At 35.3% G+C, this 19438-nt stretch overlaps 2 protein-coding genes across 3 annotated transcripts in view; one reads left to right on the top strand and one right to left on the bottom strand.

Moving 5' to 3' along the window:
* Positions 1-13153, top strand: part of slc9a3.1 (solute carrier family 9 member A3, tandem duplicate 1) — a 30697-nt gene extending 17544 nt beyond the window's left edge. Inside the window, exons 7-17 of the mRNA XM_056479742.1 lie at positions 183-385; positions 474-563; positions 3053-3123; positions 3208-3337; positions 5523-5686; positions 6543-6660; positions 7831-8004; positions 8075-8120; positions 9588-9656; positions 9767-10025; positions 12261-13153. Of these exons, the coding sequence (XP_056335717.1) occupies positions 183-385; positions 474-563; positions 3053-3123; positions 3208-3337; positions 5523-5686; positions 6543-6660; positions 7831-8004; positions 8075-8120; positions 9588-9656; positions 9767-10025; positions 12261-12273 (1337 nt within the window). The 3' untranslated portion in view covers positions 12274-13153. The remainder of the gene's footprint in view (positions 1-182; positions 386-473; positions 564-3052; positions 3124-3207; positions 3338-5522; positions 5687-6542; positions 6661-7830; positions 8005-8074; positions 8121-9587; positions 9657-9766; positions 10026-12260) is intronic.
* A 5033-nt stretch (positions 13154-18186) lies between these two features.
* Positions 18187-19438, bottom strand: part of ago3b (argonaute RISC catalytic component 3b) — a 28622-nt gene continuing 27370 nt past the window's right edge. For both annotated transcript variants that reach the window (XM_056480105.1, XM_056480106.1), the window contains exon 19: positions 18187-18861. In XM_056480105.1, coding sequence (XP_056336080.1) covers positions 18753-18861 — 109 coding nt within the window. In that variant the 3' untranslated portion in view covers positions 18187-18752. The remainder of the gene's footprint in view (positions 18862-19438) is intronic.

Here is a 19438-nt window from a genome sequence, read left to right as displayed (position 1 = left end):
AATATAATACTTAAAGTTTTTGTTTTTGAAAAATAATAGAAAGTTTATCTTGCAGACACAAAATGTACCCACAATTTTAGAACCACCTATGTAGAAATCTTCCTGAAACGATTTGATTCAAAGGGTGACTCTCAGATGTCTTTTGGGTGTGTTTTAATGATACGTTTGCGATGTGTTTGCAGGTGTTTTCTTGTTCACCTGGATGTTAAACAAGTTCCGATTGGTCCCCGTGGAGCTGATTGACCAGGTGGTGATGAGCTACGGTGGCCTGCGGGGGGCAGTGGCGTACGGTCTGGCAGCAATGCTGGATGAAAAGAGGATCCCTGAGAAGAAGTTGATGATCAGCACCACACTCATCGTGGTGTATTTCACTGTCATCCTGCAGGTTAAAACCAAATCAGTCTCATGATTATAAGAAACCCTGAATGGATAAATCTTTTTTAACCTAAGCTAAATGTATTAATGTTTTTCAGGGAATCACAATGAAGCCGTTGGTTCAGTGGCTCAAGGTCAAAAGAGCAGCTCATTCTGACTTGAAACTTGTTGAGAAACTGAACAATAGGGTAATTACTGTTACACTTTACATGACTTTCATAGCTGGGTTTATTTGGGTATATATTTAATAGTCAACTTAATACAAATAATTATTATACATTATAAATATGTATATGTAGTACAGAGTTTATGTATTATACAATATTTGAATGACAAATTGATTATTAACATAATAATATATTACATCATTATTTGTTTGCTTTTGATTATGTTTATTAAAATAATAAGTGTATCATATATTATATTAAATAATTATTTATATATATATATATATATATATATATATATATATATATATATATATATATATATATATATATATATATATATATATACATAAATAGTTACTATTAAGGCTGCACGGTGGTGCAGTGGGTAGCAGCACGTTTGCCTCACAGCAAGAAGGTTGCTGGTTCGAGCCTAGGCTGGGTCAGTTGGCATTTCTGTGTGGAGTTTGCATGTTCTCCCTGTGTTCGCGTGGGTTTCCTCCGGGTGCTTCGGTTTCCCCCACAAGTCCAAAATCATGTGGTATAGGTTAATTGGACAGGTTAAATTGTCCGCAGTGTATGTGTGTGAATGAGTGTGTATGGATGTTTCCCAATGATTTGTTGCAGCTGGAAGGGCATCCTCTGCATAAAACACATGCTGGATAAATTGGCGGTTCATTCCGCTGTGGCAACCCCAGATTAATAAAGGGACTAAGCCGAAAAGAAAATTAATGAATGAATAATTACTATTAATTAGTTATTAATTCTATACTACATATAATTATTTATAATATTCAACCCCAAATCAGTTGGGACAGTATGGAAAACGCAAATAAAAAAGAAAGTAGGGATTTCCAAATTTACTTTCACTTGTATTTAATTGCAGACAATATGAACAAAATATTTCATGTTTTGTCTGGTCAGTTTCATTTCATTTGTAAATCTACATTCTTTCCTGTCATTCAGACCTGCAACACATTCCAAAAAAGTTGGGACAGGAGCAGTTTAGGGCTAGTAATCAGGTAGTGTGATTTGAAACAGGTGATGTCAACAGGTGATTGTAATTATGATTTGGTACAAAAGCAGCATTCAAGAAAGGTCAAGTCCTTTAGGAGCAAAGAGAGGCCGAAGATTGGCAACAAATATGTGAGAAAATTATTAAAATGTTTAAAAACAGTGTTCCTCAAAGAGAGATTGGAAGACATTTGGATATTTCAACTTCAACAATGCATAACATAAGTAAAAGATTCTAGGATTTACAGGGCATAAAGGACAAGGGCCTGCATCAAGAATCGTCATTCATCTATATGCGATATCACCACATGCACTCAGGACTACTTTGGCAAACCTTTGTCAAGTACCACAATACATAGTAACATCCACAAATGCCAGTTAAAACTGTACTGTGCCAAAAGGAAGCCCTATGTTAACAGTGTCCAGAAGTGCCATCGACTTCTATGGGCTTGGAGGCATCTGGGATGGACCATCACACAGTGGAAGCGTGTACTGTGGTCAGATGAATTTTTTAAGGAATTTTTGGGGAGAAGTGTACTCTGCACACATTACAAAGTCCTGGCTGCGGAGAAAGAGGATACAGGTACTTGACTGGCCTGCCTGCAGTACCTGTATCCATTAGTGAATGTGTGCAACGAAGCAACAACGAAGCAATGCAACAACGAAGACCCCATACTGTTGCCCACCTTAAGACTTGTTTGCAGGAAGAATTGGAAAAAATTACACCTGAAACTCTTCGTGACTTGGTGTCTTCAGTCCTTAAAAATCTTTTAAGTGTTATGAAAAGGAATGGCAACATTACAAAGTGGTAAATGCTTTACTGTTCCAACTTTTTTTTAAATGTGTTGCAAGAACCAAAATTGGAATTTGTGTTTATTTTGAAAAAAAATAAAAAAAATAAAAAAATAAAAATCACAAGAAACATATCAAAAAATGTTTGTTGTATTGTCTGCAATGAAATACAAGTCAAAGTAAATTTAGAAATCACTACTTTCTTTTTTTTTTATTTGGGTTTCCATACTGTCCTAACTTTTTCTGATTTGGGTCTGTAAAATAATTATATGTAATTATTATATATTATAATTTATTATATGTAGTATATTGTTTAAATTGATTATTAATATAATATAATATAATTTACATTATTATATATATATTTTTGGTATTGATTATGTTTTTTTAAATAATAATTATTATATTACATCATTTTATATAAAATTGCTATTAATTAGTCATTATATAATATTAAACACTAGATTTTTTTGTAGTTTTTATATAATGTAAATTAGTGAATGAAATATTGTTCATATATAAATATAAATAGCAATAAAATTTGTATAATACATAATTAATATTTGGAATATAATATAATATAATATAATATAATATAATATAATATAATATAATATAATATAATATAATATAATATAATATAATATATTCTGTATTTATTACTTTATTTTAATATTATTGCAAATACACATTTGTCTTTTCAGGCATTTGATCACATACTAGCCGCAGTGGAGGACATTTGCGGACGTATAGGAGATAACTGGTGGACCAGAGGGTATATTTCCTTACTGCTGTCTACATATTCACATTAAATTAAATCTACGTTCATAAACAATAAACAAACATACATCTCTTTCAGCTGGAACAGGTTTGAGGAGAAGTATATCAGCTGGCTGTTGATGAAACCAAAGGCCAGAAAGAACAGAGATTACCTGTTCAACATCTTCCACAAACTCAATCTGGAGGATGCCATGAACTATGTCAGTGAGGTGAGAGAATATGGATAATAATATAATACACAGTGATAATTAACATGCATGATCTTGTTGTTATTATGAGAATACCATGAATAATTATTTTCATATTTAACATTTTAGAAATGCCTTTTAAGAATATTTAGATTGTTGTATTCATAGCTTTAATAGGCTGGATACATTTTTAGACAAACTTTTTCATGTTGATTTCAACTTGAGATGTTTAATAACAATGATTATTTATATGCGTATGGTTTGGTAACACTTTATGATAAGGCTCCATTTGTTACATCTGTGAATTAAATTAAATCAATTAAATCAAAGCGTTTTCTGTTTATTTACAGTTGTGAATTGCATTATGGGAAGTTGTTTTCTGTTCTGTAGACTTTTGATGTTGAAAATTCAACTCTACAATTTAACAAAGTGACTTTTATTGACATATTAGTGGTTTGAAATAATAAAATGTGTAAGAAATAATATTCATTCATTCATTTTCTTTTTGGCTTAGTCCCTTTATTATTAATCCGTGGTCGCCACAGCGGAATGAACCGCCAACTTATCCAGCACATGTTGTACGCAGCGGATGCCCTTCCAGCCGCAATTCATCTCTGGGAAACATCCACACACACTTACTCACACACACACTACGGACAATTTAGCCTACCCAATTCACCTGTACCGCATGTCTTTGGACTTGTGGGAGAAACCGGAGCACCTGGAGGAAACCCACAGGAACGCAGAGAGAATATGCAAACTCCACACAGAAACGCCAACTGACCCAGCCGAGGCTCGAACCAGCAACCTTCCCCACTGCATCGCCATAAGAAATAATATATAGAGAAAAAAGTCTGGAGGTGGCTCAGCGGTTAGCACAGTCACCTCACAGCAAGAAGGTCACTGGTTCGAGTTCCGGGTGGGTCAGTTGGCATATCTGTGTGGAGTTTGCATGTTCTCCCAGTGTTCGCATGAGTTTCCTCCGGGTGCTCCGGTTTCCCCCACAGTCTAAAGATATGTGGTATAGGTGAATTATTTAAACAAAATTGTCCGTACTGTATGTGTGAATGTGTGTATGGAACACTGGAAGGCATCCGCTGTGTAAAACATATGCTGGATAAGTTGGTGGTTCATTCCGCTGTTATGACCTCTGATGAATAAAGGGACTACGCCAGGGGCGGACTGGCCATCTGGCAGACCGGGCAGTTTTCCGCTGGGCCGATGTACTTTTTGGGTCGGGCTGATCTTCTTCTTATGATCTGATCGGCCCATAAAACACTTGCAGACTGTGCTTTTTTTCTGCTTAATTAATTGACGATGCTGTGATCTGTGACGCTCTGAAAGTAAGATGTTTATTTTTCGAACAGACCGGCCCATGTGACATAATCTGTAGCCCATTGGCTCTTTTCTTTATTGACATTGGGCTGACCCAATCACAAACTTTCATTTTGGGCTCTAAGGATGCAACATCGAGAGTCGCACCTGTTTCTCACCCCACGCGGGCGTATGGTGAGCAGAAGCAGCGAGCAGGCATTTGCCTTTTGCGTCTGCAGCACGCTGCGTATTGGCAACTGTTGCACAGATCAATATATTCCCGTCTATTCTATCTAGTTACCTATCTGTCTATATAAATATATATTTTTTACTTTTCATCTGCACCAAGGCCCACCAACTTCCTCCTATGCTGTTTCCTTAGCCTGCAACTCTTTATTTTATAAATTATATATCATAATGTATGCTTCTCAAGCTCTATGAGGAGTGTCATTCATGTATTTTAAAATGCACTCAGAAGACAATCGCATGAGATATCATGACATTTTGTTTTTGATCGTCAGCATGATGTTGGCTTATAGTTACAATAATATTTATACAATATGGTTATAATGATATGTATACATGACCAAACTAGTGTGCAACTTAAGCAAAACTAATACTATTTATTTTTTTACATTTGTAGTCCGGGCCCAAACAAATATTTGTTGCATTTTTAATCGTTTAAGTTCATTTGATTGACTAACAGAAAACATGATACCATCATATCCCCACCTCACTTATTGCTGTTTTTCTGTTATTTTGGTTATATTTTGATTTCGTTTACAACAAAAACTGCATTATATTTATATAGAAATATAGTTGCTTCCTGTTGTTTTAGTCAACGATAAAGATTGTAAAAAACACGTTTCACCTTTTTTTTTTCTCCATGCAGGGAGAACGGCAAGGCTCTCTGGCCTTTATTCGTAGTGACGAAGCTGCCAACGTTGATTTCAAAAAACAGTTCGACTCAGAATTTGCAGATGTGATGCCTGATATTATGGTTGATATGTCAAATTACGATTTTGGAATCGAAAATATTTCAGTAGCCGCCATTGTGTAAGTACATATTTAAATACAACTTCCTGACAAATGTTGATCGTACACAGCTATTGTAAGGAATTAAGGTTAAAGGGATAGTTCACCCAGGAATGAACATTTACACTTTATTTACTCAGTCATTTGCAGATGTTTTATGGGATGTTTCAGTTTTGCACATTAGTTTAATTTGCGTCTTTGGATGGAAATGATAGCTAGGAGTGGTGTCACCAGGAGTGGGGTCTATTGATTTGGACTTGTTTGTATGTGTTTATTTTGAATATAAATAACTGGTAACTGTTGACTTCCATTATATAAATCACCAAGGATTCAGTCAAAAATCTTCATTAATGTTCTGCTAAGGAAAAAAACATCACCTATCTTTGATGACCCAAGGGTGAGTAAATTAAAGGTGCAGTAGGTGATCTGCCAAAATGCTAACCGTTAGCATAATTAGCTAACGTGCACCTTAAAGATGACAGCAGACAACCCACTAGATCATGTCATTCACCCTTTAGAAAACTTTATAGTACTTTATAATACTACAATTGTGAATGAAAAACTGTAATATCTAGCATGTATTTAGTTGTGTAGCAAGCAAAACTTGTCATAATGTGCAATATTTCATGCATGCAGTAATCGCTGGTCTCACTCTCTCACACGCTTTATCCTAAAGCGACTACTGAATGCTTAAAGAAAAGAAAAGACAATCACCTACTGCACCTTTAACAGTATTTTTTCATTTTTGGGTGAACTATCCCTTTAAACTTCTTACAAGACAAAATTTATTTGCTTCAGTTGCATCATTGAAATTTAACAAACTCCTAGATGATGAGTTGTGATAATAATTAGGTTTGTTTTGTCTCTCGTCCAACAGGAAAGACACTATTCCTTCTGTATCTCTGGACATTCATGGGCAAGACGGGAAGAATGTGGTCGACGACATCAATGCCCATCGCCTTCTACAACAGCACCTGTACAGAAGCAGAAAGCATGTATGAATCATTTTAAAACCCGTCCTTTAAAGAAACACTCCACTTTTTTGGAAATATGTTCAGTTTACAAGTCCCCTAAACAGGTTTTTTTTTCACCATTTTACCAGCCGATCTCCTAGTCTGACGAGAGCACTTTTAGCTTAGCTTAGCATAAATCATTGAATCGGATTAGACCAGTAGCATCTAATAATAATTAATGGTTATTTAAAGCATAAAATTAGCTATTTTCCAACTTTATTAAAGTAAAATGAGCTTATTTCCATAAGAGTGTTTGCCTGCTGAAATTAATCTTCAGGGACATTTTTACCAACACTAGAATGAAAATTGCATGTTAATTTACTCATTCTGAGATAATTCAAGATGTAGGTGGCTATTTCTTCAGTAGAACATTAAAGAAAATGTTAAGCTAAAATATTTAGTGATTTTAAAAAGTGCCAAATTTTAGAAAAAAAAAACACATACAGGCAAAATAAATTAATACTCATGGCTCCTGGTGATACACTGAGGTCCAATGAAGTGAAATGATTGGCCTGTGCCAGAAAATGAACATTGTTGACAACAATGACTCTTTAATTTTCACATTTTAATTTATTTTAATTTATTTAAGAATAATTCACTCAGAAATGAAAATGACCTCATTGTTTACTTTTCCTCATGTTCATTTAAACCTTTTTGAGAACACAAAAGAAGATATTTTGTAGAATGTTAGTTGTGGACAACCATTGACTTTAATAGGAAAAACATACTGTTGAAGTCAATGGGAAGAACTACCAGCATTTTTCGAAATATCTTCTTTTGTGTTCAACAGAGGGAAAAAAAAGGTCTTGAATAAGTCAAGTTTGAATAAATAATGAGAGAATTCATTTTTGGGTGAACGATCACTTTAGACTTTAATATAATTGATGTTTCCCAGTATTGGGTTGCAGCTGGAAGGGCATCCGCTGTGTAAAACATATGCTGGATACGTTGGCAGTTCATTTCGTAGTGGTGACCCCTGATGAATAAAGTAACTAAGCGGAAAAGAGAATGAAGGAAAGCATTCCTTTCCTAAGCTGAAGGAAAATAAATGAATGAATGAATTGATCGTCTTTTGTCCCAAGCCCCTGTTATTTTACACACGTACATTTCATTTGGTCCATCTTTTCCTCCATTTCCTCTCTTTCCGAGCAGCACCATCACAAATACAGTCGCAGTCACTTCAGCATCAACCAGAGTGAAGAGGAGGTGCAGGAGATCTTCCAGAGGACCATGAGGAGCCGTCTGGAGTCCTTCAAATCTGCCAAGATGGGTGTCAACCCTACCAAAAAGATCACTAAGTTTCATAAGAAGGATCCTACAGATAAGGTAGCACACCTTCTTTCCTTTTCGTTTAGTATATTATAGGATTAAGTCTCTAAATTGATATGTATTTCAGATGAATGGACACACAGAGGGCAATGGCTATCTGTATGGAGATGAAGGTAAAACTGTTTTATTGGCATTATTTATTTTAGGACATGACACTGAGAAATTGCCTGTAAACTATGTAAATAGACCTTTAATATAAAGTGTTTCAAATGTTCATAATTGTACATTACATTACAATAATAAAGTAGTTCATGTTCAGAATTAAAAAATATAAAAATAAATATAGTATTATAGTATTCTTAACTATATATAATATAATAAAGTATTTAGTATTTCAACAATATATAAAACAAACTATGTAAATTATAATATACACTCACTGGCCACTTTATTAGATACACCTGTCAAACTGAGCATCAGAATGGGGAGGAAAGGTGATTTAAGTGACTTTAAACATGGCATGGTTGTTGGTGCCAGACGGGCTGGTCTGAGTATTTCAGAAACTGCTGATCTACTGGGATTTTCATGCACAACCATCTCTAGGGTTTACAGAGAATAGTCAGAAAAAGAGAAAATATCCAGTGAGTGGTAGTTCTGTTGGCGCAAATGGCTTGTTGATGCCAGAGGTCAGAGGAGAATGGCTAGACTGGTTCCAGCTGATAGAAAGGCAACAGTAACTCAAATAACCACTCGTTATAATCGAGGTACGCAGAAGAGCATATTTGAATGCACAACTCAACCAACAGCAGCAGCAGAAGACCACAACGGACGCCACTCCTGTCAACTAAGAACAGGAAACTGAGGCTACAATTCGCACAGGCTCACCAAAAGTGAACAAGAGAAGATTGGAAAAACGCTGCATGGTCTGTTGAGTCTCGATTTCTGCTGTGATATTCGGATGGTAGGGTCATTTGGCATCAACAACATGAAAGCATGGATCCATCCTGCCTTGTATCAATAGTTTAGGCTGGTGGTGGTGATGTAATGGTGTGGGGGATTTTTCTTGGCACACTTTGGGCCCATTAGTATTAATTGAGCATCATGTCAATGCCACAGCCTACCTGATTATTGTTGCTAACCATGGTCATCCCTTTATGACCACAGTGTACCCATTTTCTGATGACTGGCTACCTCCAGCAGGATAACACATCATAAAATCATCTCAGACTGCTTTCTTGAGCATGACAATGAGTTCATTGTACTCATATGGCCTCCAAAGCCACTAGATCTCAATCCAATAAAGCACCTTTGGGATGAGGTGGAATGGGAGATTCGCATCTTGGATGTGCAGCTGGCAAATCTGCAGCACCTGTGTGATGCTATCATGTCAGTATGGACCAAAATCTCTGAGGAATATTTCCAGTATCTTGTTGAATCAATGCTATGAATGATTAAGGCATTTCTAAAGGTAAAAACGGTCCAACCCGGTACTAGTAGGTTTACCTACTAAAGTGGCCGGTGAGTGTAGATAGATACTTTTTGTTTTAATTTATTTTATTTAATGAACTAAATATACAATATTTAGTAAATGACATATTTAATGCGATAATCTGAAGTAGATATGATGTTTTGTTTTTAAGCTGACAGTGGAGTTGGTGCTGAGGGTGCTTTATCTAGCACTTTCATGAGAGACATGTATAAAATGGGAGGTAAGAAACAGCCTGATCAGATGCTTCTTTGTAAAGAAACAATAACTACTATAAATATGCAATGACACAAATAGTTTAAAACTGGTGTATGTTTCCATATTTCACTAAAGCAGGCATAGAGAATCCAGTTTTCATGCCCGATATGGACAGTCCAGTTCACAGTCCAGTTCATAGTCCACCATGGCTGCTGGAGGCTGAGATGAGCGTCGCTCCTTCCCAGAGAGCTCAGCGGCGGCTGCCCTGGACACCACACCGCCGTCTCGCACCCATGAGGATCAGCACCTGCTCCACAGACTCCTTCTTGATGGCGGACGTTTCTTCAACACTGGAGGTGCACGAGGAACAGCCCCAGAGCGACAACGGAGAATCGTAAGCAAACACCACATGCTTAAATGTAAAATACAGAATATGGCAAGCCAGTTTAACATGTAGTGCCAGAAGCATGACCGCATAAACCCATAACAGCTGATGGATGTGGAAAGTTTTAGCACTAGCTTCTGTTTAAATTAATATACATCATACACTTACATTGTCATTTGGCAGACAGGGGTGACGCAGTGGCGCAGTAGATAGTGCTGTCACCTCAGCAAGAAGATCGTTGGTTTGAGCCTCGGCTGGGTCAGTTGGTGTTTCTGTGTGGTTTTGCATGGGTTTCCTCCGGTTTCCCCCACAGTCCAAAGGAATGCAGCACAGGGGAATTGGGTGGGCTAAATTGTCCGTAGTGTATGAGTGTGAATGAGGGTGTATGGAAGTTTCCCAGACATGGGTTGCAGCTGGAGGGGCATCCGCTGCGTAAAACATGTGCTGGATAAGTTGGCGGTTCATTCCTGGTATCTCACTCTATTTTTTTGGATTGATGAGAGATTAGCCTTTGATATACACATTGACAAGTTGTTGAAAAAGCTTAGGCCAAAATTAGGATTCTTATACCGGTCAAAAAATTGTTTTCCCTATAAGGCCTGTAAGAAATTAGTAGAGAAGACATTTCTGTCTATAATTAATTATGGGGATCATCTATATATGCATGCTGCTGCACTTAGAAAACTGGATACCATGCAGCAATACGCTTCGTCACAGGCGCAGACTCACAGACACATCATTGTATTTTGTACGATTCCTTAGACTGGTTATCTTTATATCAAAGGAGAAAATTACATTTGTACTTATTTATTTTAAAGGCTCTCCTAGATAGATTACCATCTTATCTTTCTAATTTGTTAACATTTTACATAAATAACCAACACACTAGATCTGGTTCCTGTATTCGACAGTCCCAAGGGTATTGTCAGAACTTGGCAAACGTGCTTTTTCATTTTATGCTCCCAGGGCTTGGAATGACCTGCAAAATCAGCTCAATCTTGACACACTTCCGACTCTAAATACTTTTAAACATCTTCTGTACAACATCTTAAAGGACACTTGTAATAGTTTTTTATGATCTGATCTTTTTATGAATGGGGATTTTTGTAATTTTGTGGTATTGTTTTTGTGTTTTTATGTGAAACTTTATGTGCTGCCTGCCATCTTGACCAGGTCTCACTGGAAGAAGAGACCGTACTGTCTCAATGTGATCTCCTGGTTAAATAAAGGAAATAATAATAATAATTTTCCTATTTTACACGCTTTTGCAAAATTTGCGAAATTATTATTCTTATTTTTTTGAGTGAGATGCTAATGGTCTAATCCGATTCAATGATGTATGCTAAGCTAAGCTAAAAGTGCTCTTGCCAGACCCAGAGAACGGCTGAATGATTTTTTTTTTTAAAAATGGTAAAACTCAAATGTTTAAAGTTAGGGGAGTTGTAAAATGAGCATGTTTGCATAAACATAAAGTGTTCCTTTAATGTCAACATGGATGAAAAAAAAATGAGTTGGTTGATTCATCATATTAACTCTGGTCAGAATAATCATATTTTCTGTCAAGCAGAATGTATCTACATTTACTGTTGTTCCTCACAGCAAACGTAAACAATCTGCATAGATACTGTATATACACTAGATATCACTCACATTTTTAGACAGTCTCGTAAACAACAACAGGACAGGGCAGATTCTGTTCTTCTTGGCTTTGTGGCTATTCATCAAGACGACGACAAGGTTTGTTTGTTTGAGCTCGGGTCGACCATGGCTTGTTTTTATACGTAAAGATTATTACAGTGTAATGTCTCGGCTGTGAATTTAACAAAATGTCACTTCCTGTGTTTTAATTTCTCTGTAACCTAATAGCGTTGAGCTGCGCGTCCCGCTCCACCTTTTGGTATCCTTTGCAAAGGGTACCCAAAAAGTGGTAAGGTACGGTTAGATTTTTGGTAATTTTTGACAGTAGAAATGGCCATCAAAGCGTACAGTACCCCTCATTGGAAACGGGCCATCAGTGTATCTAAATGGTGAAAATGGGATTCAAATCAAAAACCGCACCACATAGCAAAGTTACCCCGTTGTAGCTTATGAATAAGCAGTTTTACTGCATGGAAAAGTTTTTTTTTTTTATTAAATGTGAAAATGGCTTGCCATATTACATACCAGTGCTTACAGATTAGCTGTTAGCATGATTACTGCTGCTTGCTTCATTAGAGACCAGTAAATGTTCTGTTGTTGTTTCAGAGTCTTTGAATAGACACTTGAAGATGACGTGACACTGTTTTTACCAGCTACAAAATAGAACTGGAGAATTACTGGTCAAAACCCACTGAAACTGCCAAAACCTGCTGAAAAATGGAGCAAACGACAGCACTTAATCCATTTAGTGGAACATAGTCCTTGTTTTTTTGAGTAGAAACAAAAGATAAAACACTTCAAAGCTTCTCAGCTGATCCAAATGTTGTATACTTTTTCAAAACAGCCAGCGAATGGGTCATTCCAAGGAAGTTTGGACTTAAAAACAACCTATAAAATAGCCTTTAGTTTACATCACAGGGATGAACATAATTTGATATTTGACAGTAAGAATACGCTCTAAAAAAATGCTGGGTAGTCATAACTCAATGTTAGGTCAAAAATAATCAAACCCAATGTTGACACTTTTATTTTGTCCACTTTCGGTTTGTTCATATTTGACCCAATGTTGGGTTAAGACAACCCACAATTTCTGTACACTAGATGGTGTCAATGCTCATAGACATGAACTAGAAGCCACAAAAGTGCTTTTGTGTTATAGTCTCTTTAAAGATGGTGTGAGGGGGATAGTTTGAGTCATTTGTGCAATAGTGCTTATATTATACTGAGAACAAAGCCATTTAGTTTTTCTGATGAAGCACCTTGCAGTTTCATTTGGAATAGCACTTTACCACCAATATCAAGTCATTATTTATAGAAAGACAATGTTTCATGCTTATAGAGAGTGGTAGAAATCTGGTGATGTTAGTCTGTATGACTGAACTGTTACAAAGTATGTTTGAGCAATCGGATGCATATTGCTAATCAAATTATGTTTCTTGGGGTATTTTACTTTCGTTTGGGGATTAATAAAGTATTTATGAATATTTCTATGTATCTAATGTTGCTGTATTAGTCATTCTTGCTTCACTTGTCTACATCTGTACAAAACCTGACACATTTCAATAACACCAGTTCTGTTTTAGGATTTTATACTTGCAGTAATATTCCAATTTGTTTTAATTTGCTGTTAATGTGCTTTTATTTCATATTTTGACGTATTTATTTAATTTATACGCATATGAAATATTCATTCGTGTGTTTTTCTTCTAACACCAACCGTTACACCTTTCTTACACAGTAAACAAAAACTTCACGTACATTCAATATTTATTTCACGTGTATCGTTTCTGTCCGAGACAAATCGTTCAGAAGACGTAACCGTCATACAAGTCTGCATACATACAATTTTCATGAAAATATCAACAATTTAAAAGAACGACCAAACAAAAAGCCCCAAATGAAAGACCACAATTAGGTTGAGATAAAATAAAGGGGACAAATATATATATATCTATAGACAGTTCTGTTAATAATTCATTAATATTTCATCACGCCATCAACTACAGAATTACATCAGAGCGCTGAACATGTGTTGCGTCACAATGGAAAGAGTGCCGACTATGAACAATCCCATGAAGCTCCTTCAAGACGAGAAGAAACTTGCATAGTTTTAAAAAGCTGGTACTGGATTTAATCACAGATTCCTAAAAATCACAGGTTAAAAATGTAACAGATGGATCCATGAAGTTAAACCATGACCAAATCTAGAATTCAGCTCAAATATTAGTGACATTACGGATTATATTATTGCTATTTTATCGAGTATATGGGATTTGACACTGGCTGTTAAAAATTATTGAGAATAATAAAAGGAAAACAGTGCTTGATCTACTAGTGCCAAATAACCCTTGTAAAAAGTTTGGTCCAAAGACCCCGTAACTGGCAAGCTCTGTGAAATTAATGTGTTCTTGGCGAATAAAGAGGCACAGTCACACCCACGCACACAGTTTTAACACTCTTGAACACATATTATACAGTATATCGGGTTAATAAACTTCAATATAGGCTCGTTGGGTCCTAAATAGATTTTATTTTATCGGTCTAAGAACAGCACCATCCGAAAAGGCACTCGTCTGCACAATGGATGAATCTTCGCCTCTGAAAAATAATCGCTTGTTTAGACAACAAATAATAAAAGAAATTTAAATATTCGAAAAGGTACCTTTGTGTTTAATTTGGGGTTCATTTTTGTAGTAGCTATCCCTTTAAGGCAATCAAACGTATAATAAGACGACTGAATAACATAACTGGTCTCATCAATACCGCAGAAAAACACAAGACGAGACGAATCTACGATTCACCAGTCTATTGCATAATATTAGCCCGATTTATATTGGTCGCTATCATGATTAACGTTACTATTTGTCGCTCAATCTTTCATAGACTTTGTTAGCAAAAATAATCGACGTGCATTACGCAGTTACTTATAAATATACAAATATACTTCTCGTTGAATTAAAAACGCTTTAAGGTAAACCGCAGTCCAGCATTAAGCCAAAGGGGTGAAGAGTGTCACATTTTTAGTGGGAAGTGCCATTTAAACCACACCCACTAACCAGAATAGCCCCTCCCACATGCAGTGCTCCTCCTACAGGAGTTTGATAGCTAGCTATTTATTCCGTGGCGATTTCAGGAGGCTGTTTATTAGCTGTCATCTAAAAGCCAAAAATGCATATGCGTGCAGGTTCTACTGATCACTCCCCATATTCAAGTAAGTTCAAATGCTGGTAGCGGCAGAGAAGTAACAGTTCAAAACACATCCAAACAAAATGGAGAGGAAAGAAATTAGAGCACCTGACATTAGCGCACTTTTTACAGAGTGAAGTTTTGGTTAACAAAACTGCCACTTCATTTATTTAAACTGCTCGAATGTGTTCAGCATGTGGGTTTAATTGCCCAGCTAACGAACATCACAGTCTGAAAAAAGATAAAATCTTTCAAATTCGACATTTTTCACCAGGCGAAACGCTCATTTCAATAAGAACTCGTACAATCTGAAGGTTTTGCAGTAAATTCGCAGCAGATTAGCGTGGTTAGCGTCCCCTGTATTACAGCACCACACCATCTTAGCACCTTAGGCATATTTCACCAGATCTGAGACTGTACAGCGTTAAGTGCAGCAATATATTCGTCAGTCATTTTTCAGAAAAAATTATTTTCTCGCTCTCTCAAGAGATGAAAACAGATGTAGTTTTTTTATCATGTAAAACAGCAGCTACACTGATCAACATTTGTGACTATGTCATAAAGACCTCAGTGCCATTCACATTAAGGGCTATGTGAAAGTAAAACCCTCCATCTTTAGCACTACAATTCAAATGCTTTTACTCAGTATTCCCTACTACCCCTCTTTTCCTAGGCACATTGGTTTGGTCTGTGTGGAATGCAAGTTGAATATACAGGGGCTATGAAAGAGCAAGGGGTTTGAGGGGGATTTAAAAAGTTAAGAACATTTAAAATTTCCAAAAAGAATGTGAAAAGTCAAAAGTTCAAAAACATGTTTGTAAATTCTGTTCGCAAAAACAATGTTTGAAAGCTCAAAGGATTCAAAGTTCAAAGGAACGTGTGTGAAAACAGAATGTTAGAACACTCACAGGATCTTATGAAAAATTCAAAGTTCAAAAGAATGTTTGAAACTTCAAATAAACATTTGAATGATGAAAACAGTTTGAAATTCTGATAAAAGAAAGGAACATTTGACAAAATTTTCAAAAAAAAAAAAAAAAAAAAAAAATGGATGTTCGAAAGTTCAAGAGTCTAGAAGTCTGAATGAAAGTTGAAAAGAAAATGGCCCAGGACTACATTAGTTCAACTATTCAAATTGCCCTTAACAATAAAAAGACCTTAAGAACAACAGTTTTAATAGCTAAATATCTGTCCAACCGTATATACACGCCATTTGCCTTAAATACACATTTAAAACGTACCCCAATAGATATCTCCTATAAAACAGGCACTTTGTCATTTGACTTTTTACAGGAAAGTTTTTTCTTGATAGCGTTTACTCTAAACCACATCCTCTGTAAACTCAACCCATCCTTCCAGCCATAAAACACATCATCCATTTCAATAAAACCAGCCACAAAATGGCGTTCAAGTTCTCCAAAACAATGCCACATACAACAAAATGTTGTGTTTTTAGATTAAAGCAGGTATGCTTTGCATTGTGTCGTGAAAGTCTACGACAGAGCCGTTAATAATTGGCTTATTGCACTAAAAGGCTTATGGGACAGTGTTTGTCAGAGTTCACAGGGCTAAAACATGAAATTAAGAAATTGTTAAGTTAAATAGATAATTTACAGATGCACTATTGACAACGCAAGTTAAAAGCAATATTATAAATAAGCTCAAAGTACATAAAGGTGAATGAAATGTCTAACTGCTGTAAAGTTAATAAATCTGGCCTCCGAGTAGCCTTGGGTGGAATTGCGTGTGCGCACACTTCCGTTGAGTGTGTTACAGTCACTTGGACACTCTTTCGAGCACTTATGTTGTGGCCGCACGCAAACTAAGTGAGGCACAAAGCATTTAACACACATACATAAACATATAATCGACTACATGGAAATTTTGCATGGTTTCTCTTTTGCTAATTCTGCAGCTTTTAGCTAACCTGTCAAGTCTGCTTAATGTGACCGGAACCACAAGGAACCGATAGTTCTATGATAGGTGTAAATTGTCCCAGGCAGTGCATGGATTAGAAACTTAATGTATCATAAAGGTATTCAGTAGCATTCGAAAGAATGGAATTGGAAGAAAAGCGGGGTCTCCAATGTTCAAAAAGCGGAATAAGACATGGTCGGAAAGCAGTAAATATGAGGAAAAATGCATTTCTTACTTCGTTTTGGTTCTAATTTAAATATCTTGCATTTTCTACACAAGTAAAAAAATGTGTTCACAGAAATTAGTGGACATAATTATTTTACTTCTCACCTAATTGTGAAAACTCAATTTTGACATTACTTCGGATACTTCTTGCACGTCTAGAAAATGCTTCTTGATTTAAGAATTTGTAGATATTTCTACTAAAAATGAGACAAAAACTCCAAGTAAGAAAAGCATTTTTTGTGCAGCGTGACATATAATATTTAAACATTCTTAAAATCATGAAGCATTTTCTACAAATAATTCATTAATTATGAATCAAAATAAGCGGGTTTCTGCCCCAAAAATGTCTCAAAGTAAAATAATTTTGTTTTCAGTTTAAAATAAGATTATTTTTTTTGCCCCATTAGCAGATTATTTTGCTTCTTAATTGTGAAAATTTCACTTAATTTTGACATTATTTCTGAAAACAAAACATTTTTACTCGTCTAAAAAATGCTGCTTGATTTAAGAATTTGTAGATATTTATACTAAAAACGAGACAAAAACTCCAAGTAAGAAAAGCATTTTCTAAATAAAATAATTAAAAATAATTTGTTTGCAGAAATTAGTAAAAATATGTGTTTTTGCCCCAAAAATGTCTCAAAAAAGTACAATAATTTAGTTTTCGGTTTGAAATAAGATTATTTTTCTTACCTCATTAGCAGATTATTTTGCTTCTGAATTTATTTTGAAAAACTCAATTTTGACATTATTTCTGAAAACAAAACGACATTTTTTACTTCTTACTAGAAAATGCTTCTTGGTTTAAGAATTTGTAGATATTTGGACTAAAAACGAAACCAAAGATCCATGTAAGAAAAGTATTCTTGTGCAGTGTGACATATAATATGAAAAAATTCTTAAAATCAAGAAGCATTTTCTACACAAGTAAGAATATTTTGCTTGCAGAAATTAGTCAAAATAAGTGGGTTTCTGCCCCAAAAATGTCTCAAAGTAAAATAATTTTGTTTTTTGTTTGAAATAAAATTCTTTTTCCTACCCCATTAGCAGATTATTTTGCTTCTCGCTTAATTCTGAAAAACTCACCTAATTTATATATATATATATATATATATATATATATATATATATATATATATATATATATATATATATATATATATATATATATATATATATATATATATAAAGAAAGATTGGATTTTGCTGGTAAAACATGATTTTGCAATAGCTACGAGTAAAAGATAAACACTCGATCAACTGTTTAGAGGAACAATGGAGGACCTACAGTACGATTGCAAACTGTTAGCAAAATTTGCACTGCCCTCTAGTGGCATTCCTTCAACATCCATTTCCAAAGTTAACAAAACACTAATCCTAAGCAGCCGTTGTTAAAACTGACGTTCAGCTTCATGTGTGTCTGATTAGTCGTGAAACTCTGCAGGATGAGAGAAATCTACAAAAACAGGGAAATAACACTGCCTCATTCGCTGATCTACCTCATCTTTAAACTTGGTTTTGTGATCTAAGGCTGCAAAATGAATAGTTAAACAGATCTAGAAATCTAATAAATAATGTTATAGCTGCAATCTAGGTATTAAAAACAATTAGTAAGCTTGGAAAATTGGCTGTTTTTCTATTGCATAACTGTGCTAGTTCCGCCTGTAAGTTCTGTTACATTTGGTTCTCATTAGCAGCCTGTGATTGGGAGAAGCTCCTCCTCCTCTAAGTGCACAATGACTGGTGATTGACAGGTCTGTGGAGGCAGAGCTAGGCAAAGTACATGGTCCTCAGAGTGTCGTGATGGATCTGCACAGCTTTGGCCAGGGCTTGAGGGTCTCGACCATTACTCTGACCCGACACATGGCTGCCTTCCGCGCTGTGTGAAGAAAGGACAGAGAAATTAGCAAATTACTGAATTTAAACAATGAATAATTTTAATAAATACAGTTGTAGTCAGATTTATTAGACTTCCTGAATTATTAGCCCCCCTGTTTATTTTTTCCCCCCAATTTCTGTTTAGCGGAGAGAAGATTTTTTCAACACATTTCTGAACATAATAGTTTTAATAACTCATTTCTAATAACTGATTATTTTATCTTTGCCATGATGACAGTAAATAATATTTGACTAGATATTTTTCAAGATACTAGTTATTCAGCTTAAAGTGACATTTAAAGGCTTAACTAGATTAATTAGGTTAACTAGGCAGGTTAGGGTAATTAGGCAAGTTATTGTATGACAATGGTTTGTTCTGTAGACTATCGAAAAAAATATCTAGCTTAAGGGGGCTAATAATATTGACCATAAAATTCATTTTAAAAAAATTTAAAAACTACTTTTATTCTAGTAGAAATAAAACAAATAAGACTTTTTCCAGAAGAAAAAAAAATATTATCAGACATACTGTGAAAATTTACTTGCTCTGTTGAACATGTAGGAAATATTTAAAAAAA

The sequence above is a fragment of the Danio aesculapii genome, chromosome 19 (genome assembly GCF_903798145.1).
Source record: "Danio aesculapii chromosome 19, fDanAes4.1, whole genome shotgun sequence".
Lineage (NCBI taxonomy): Eukaryota > Metazoa > Chordata > Actinopteri > Cypriniformes > Danionidae > Danio > Danio aesculapii.
This window is presented reverse-complemented; position numbering and strand designations above follow the sequence as displayed.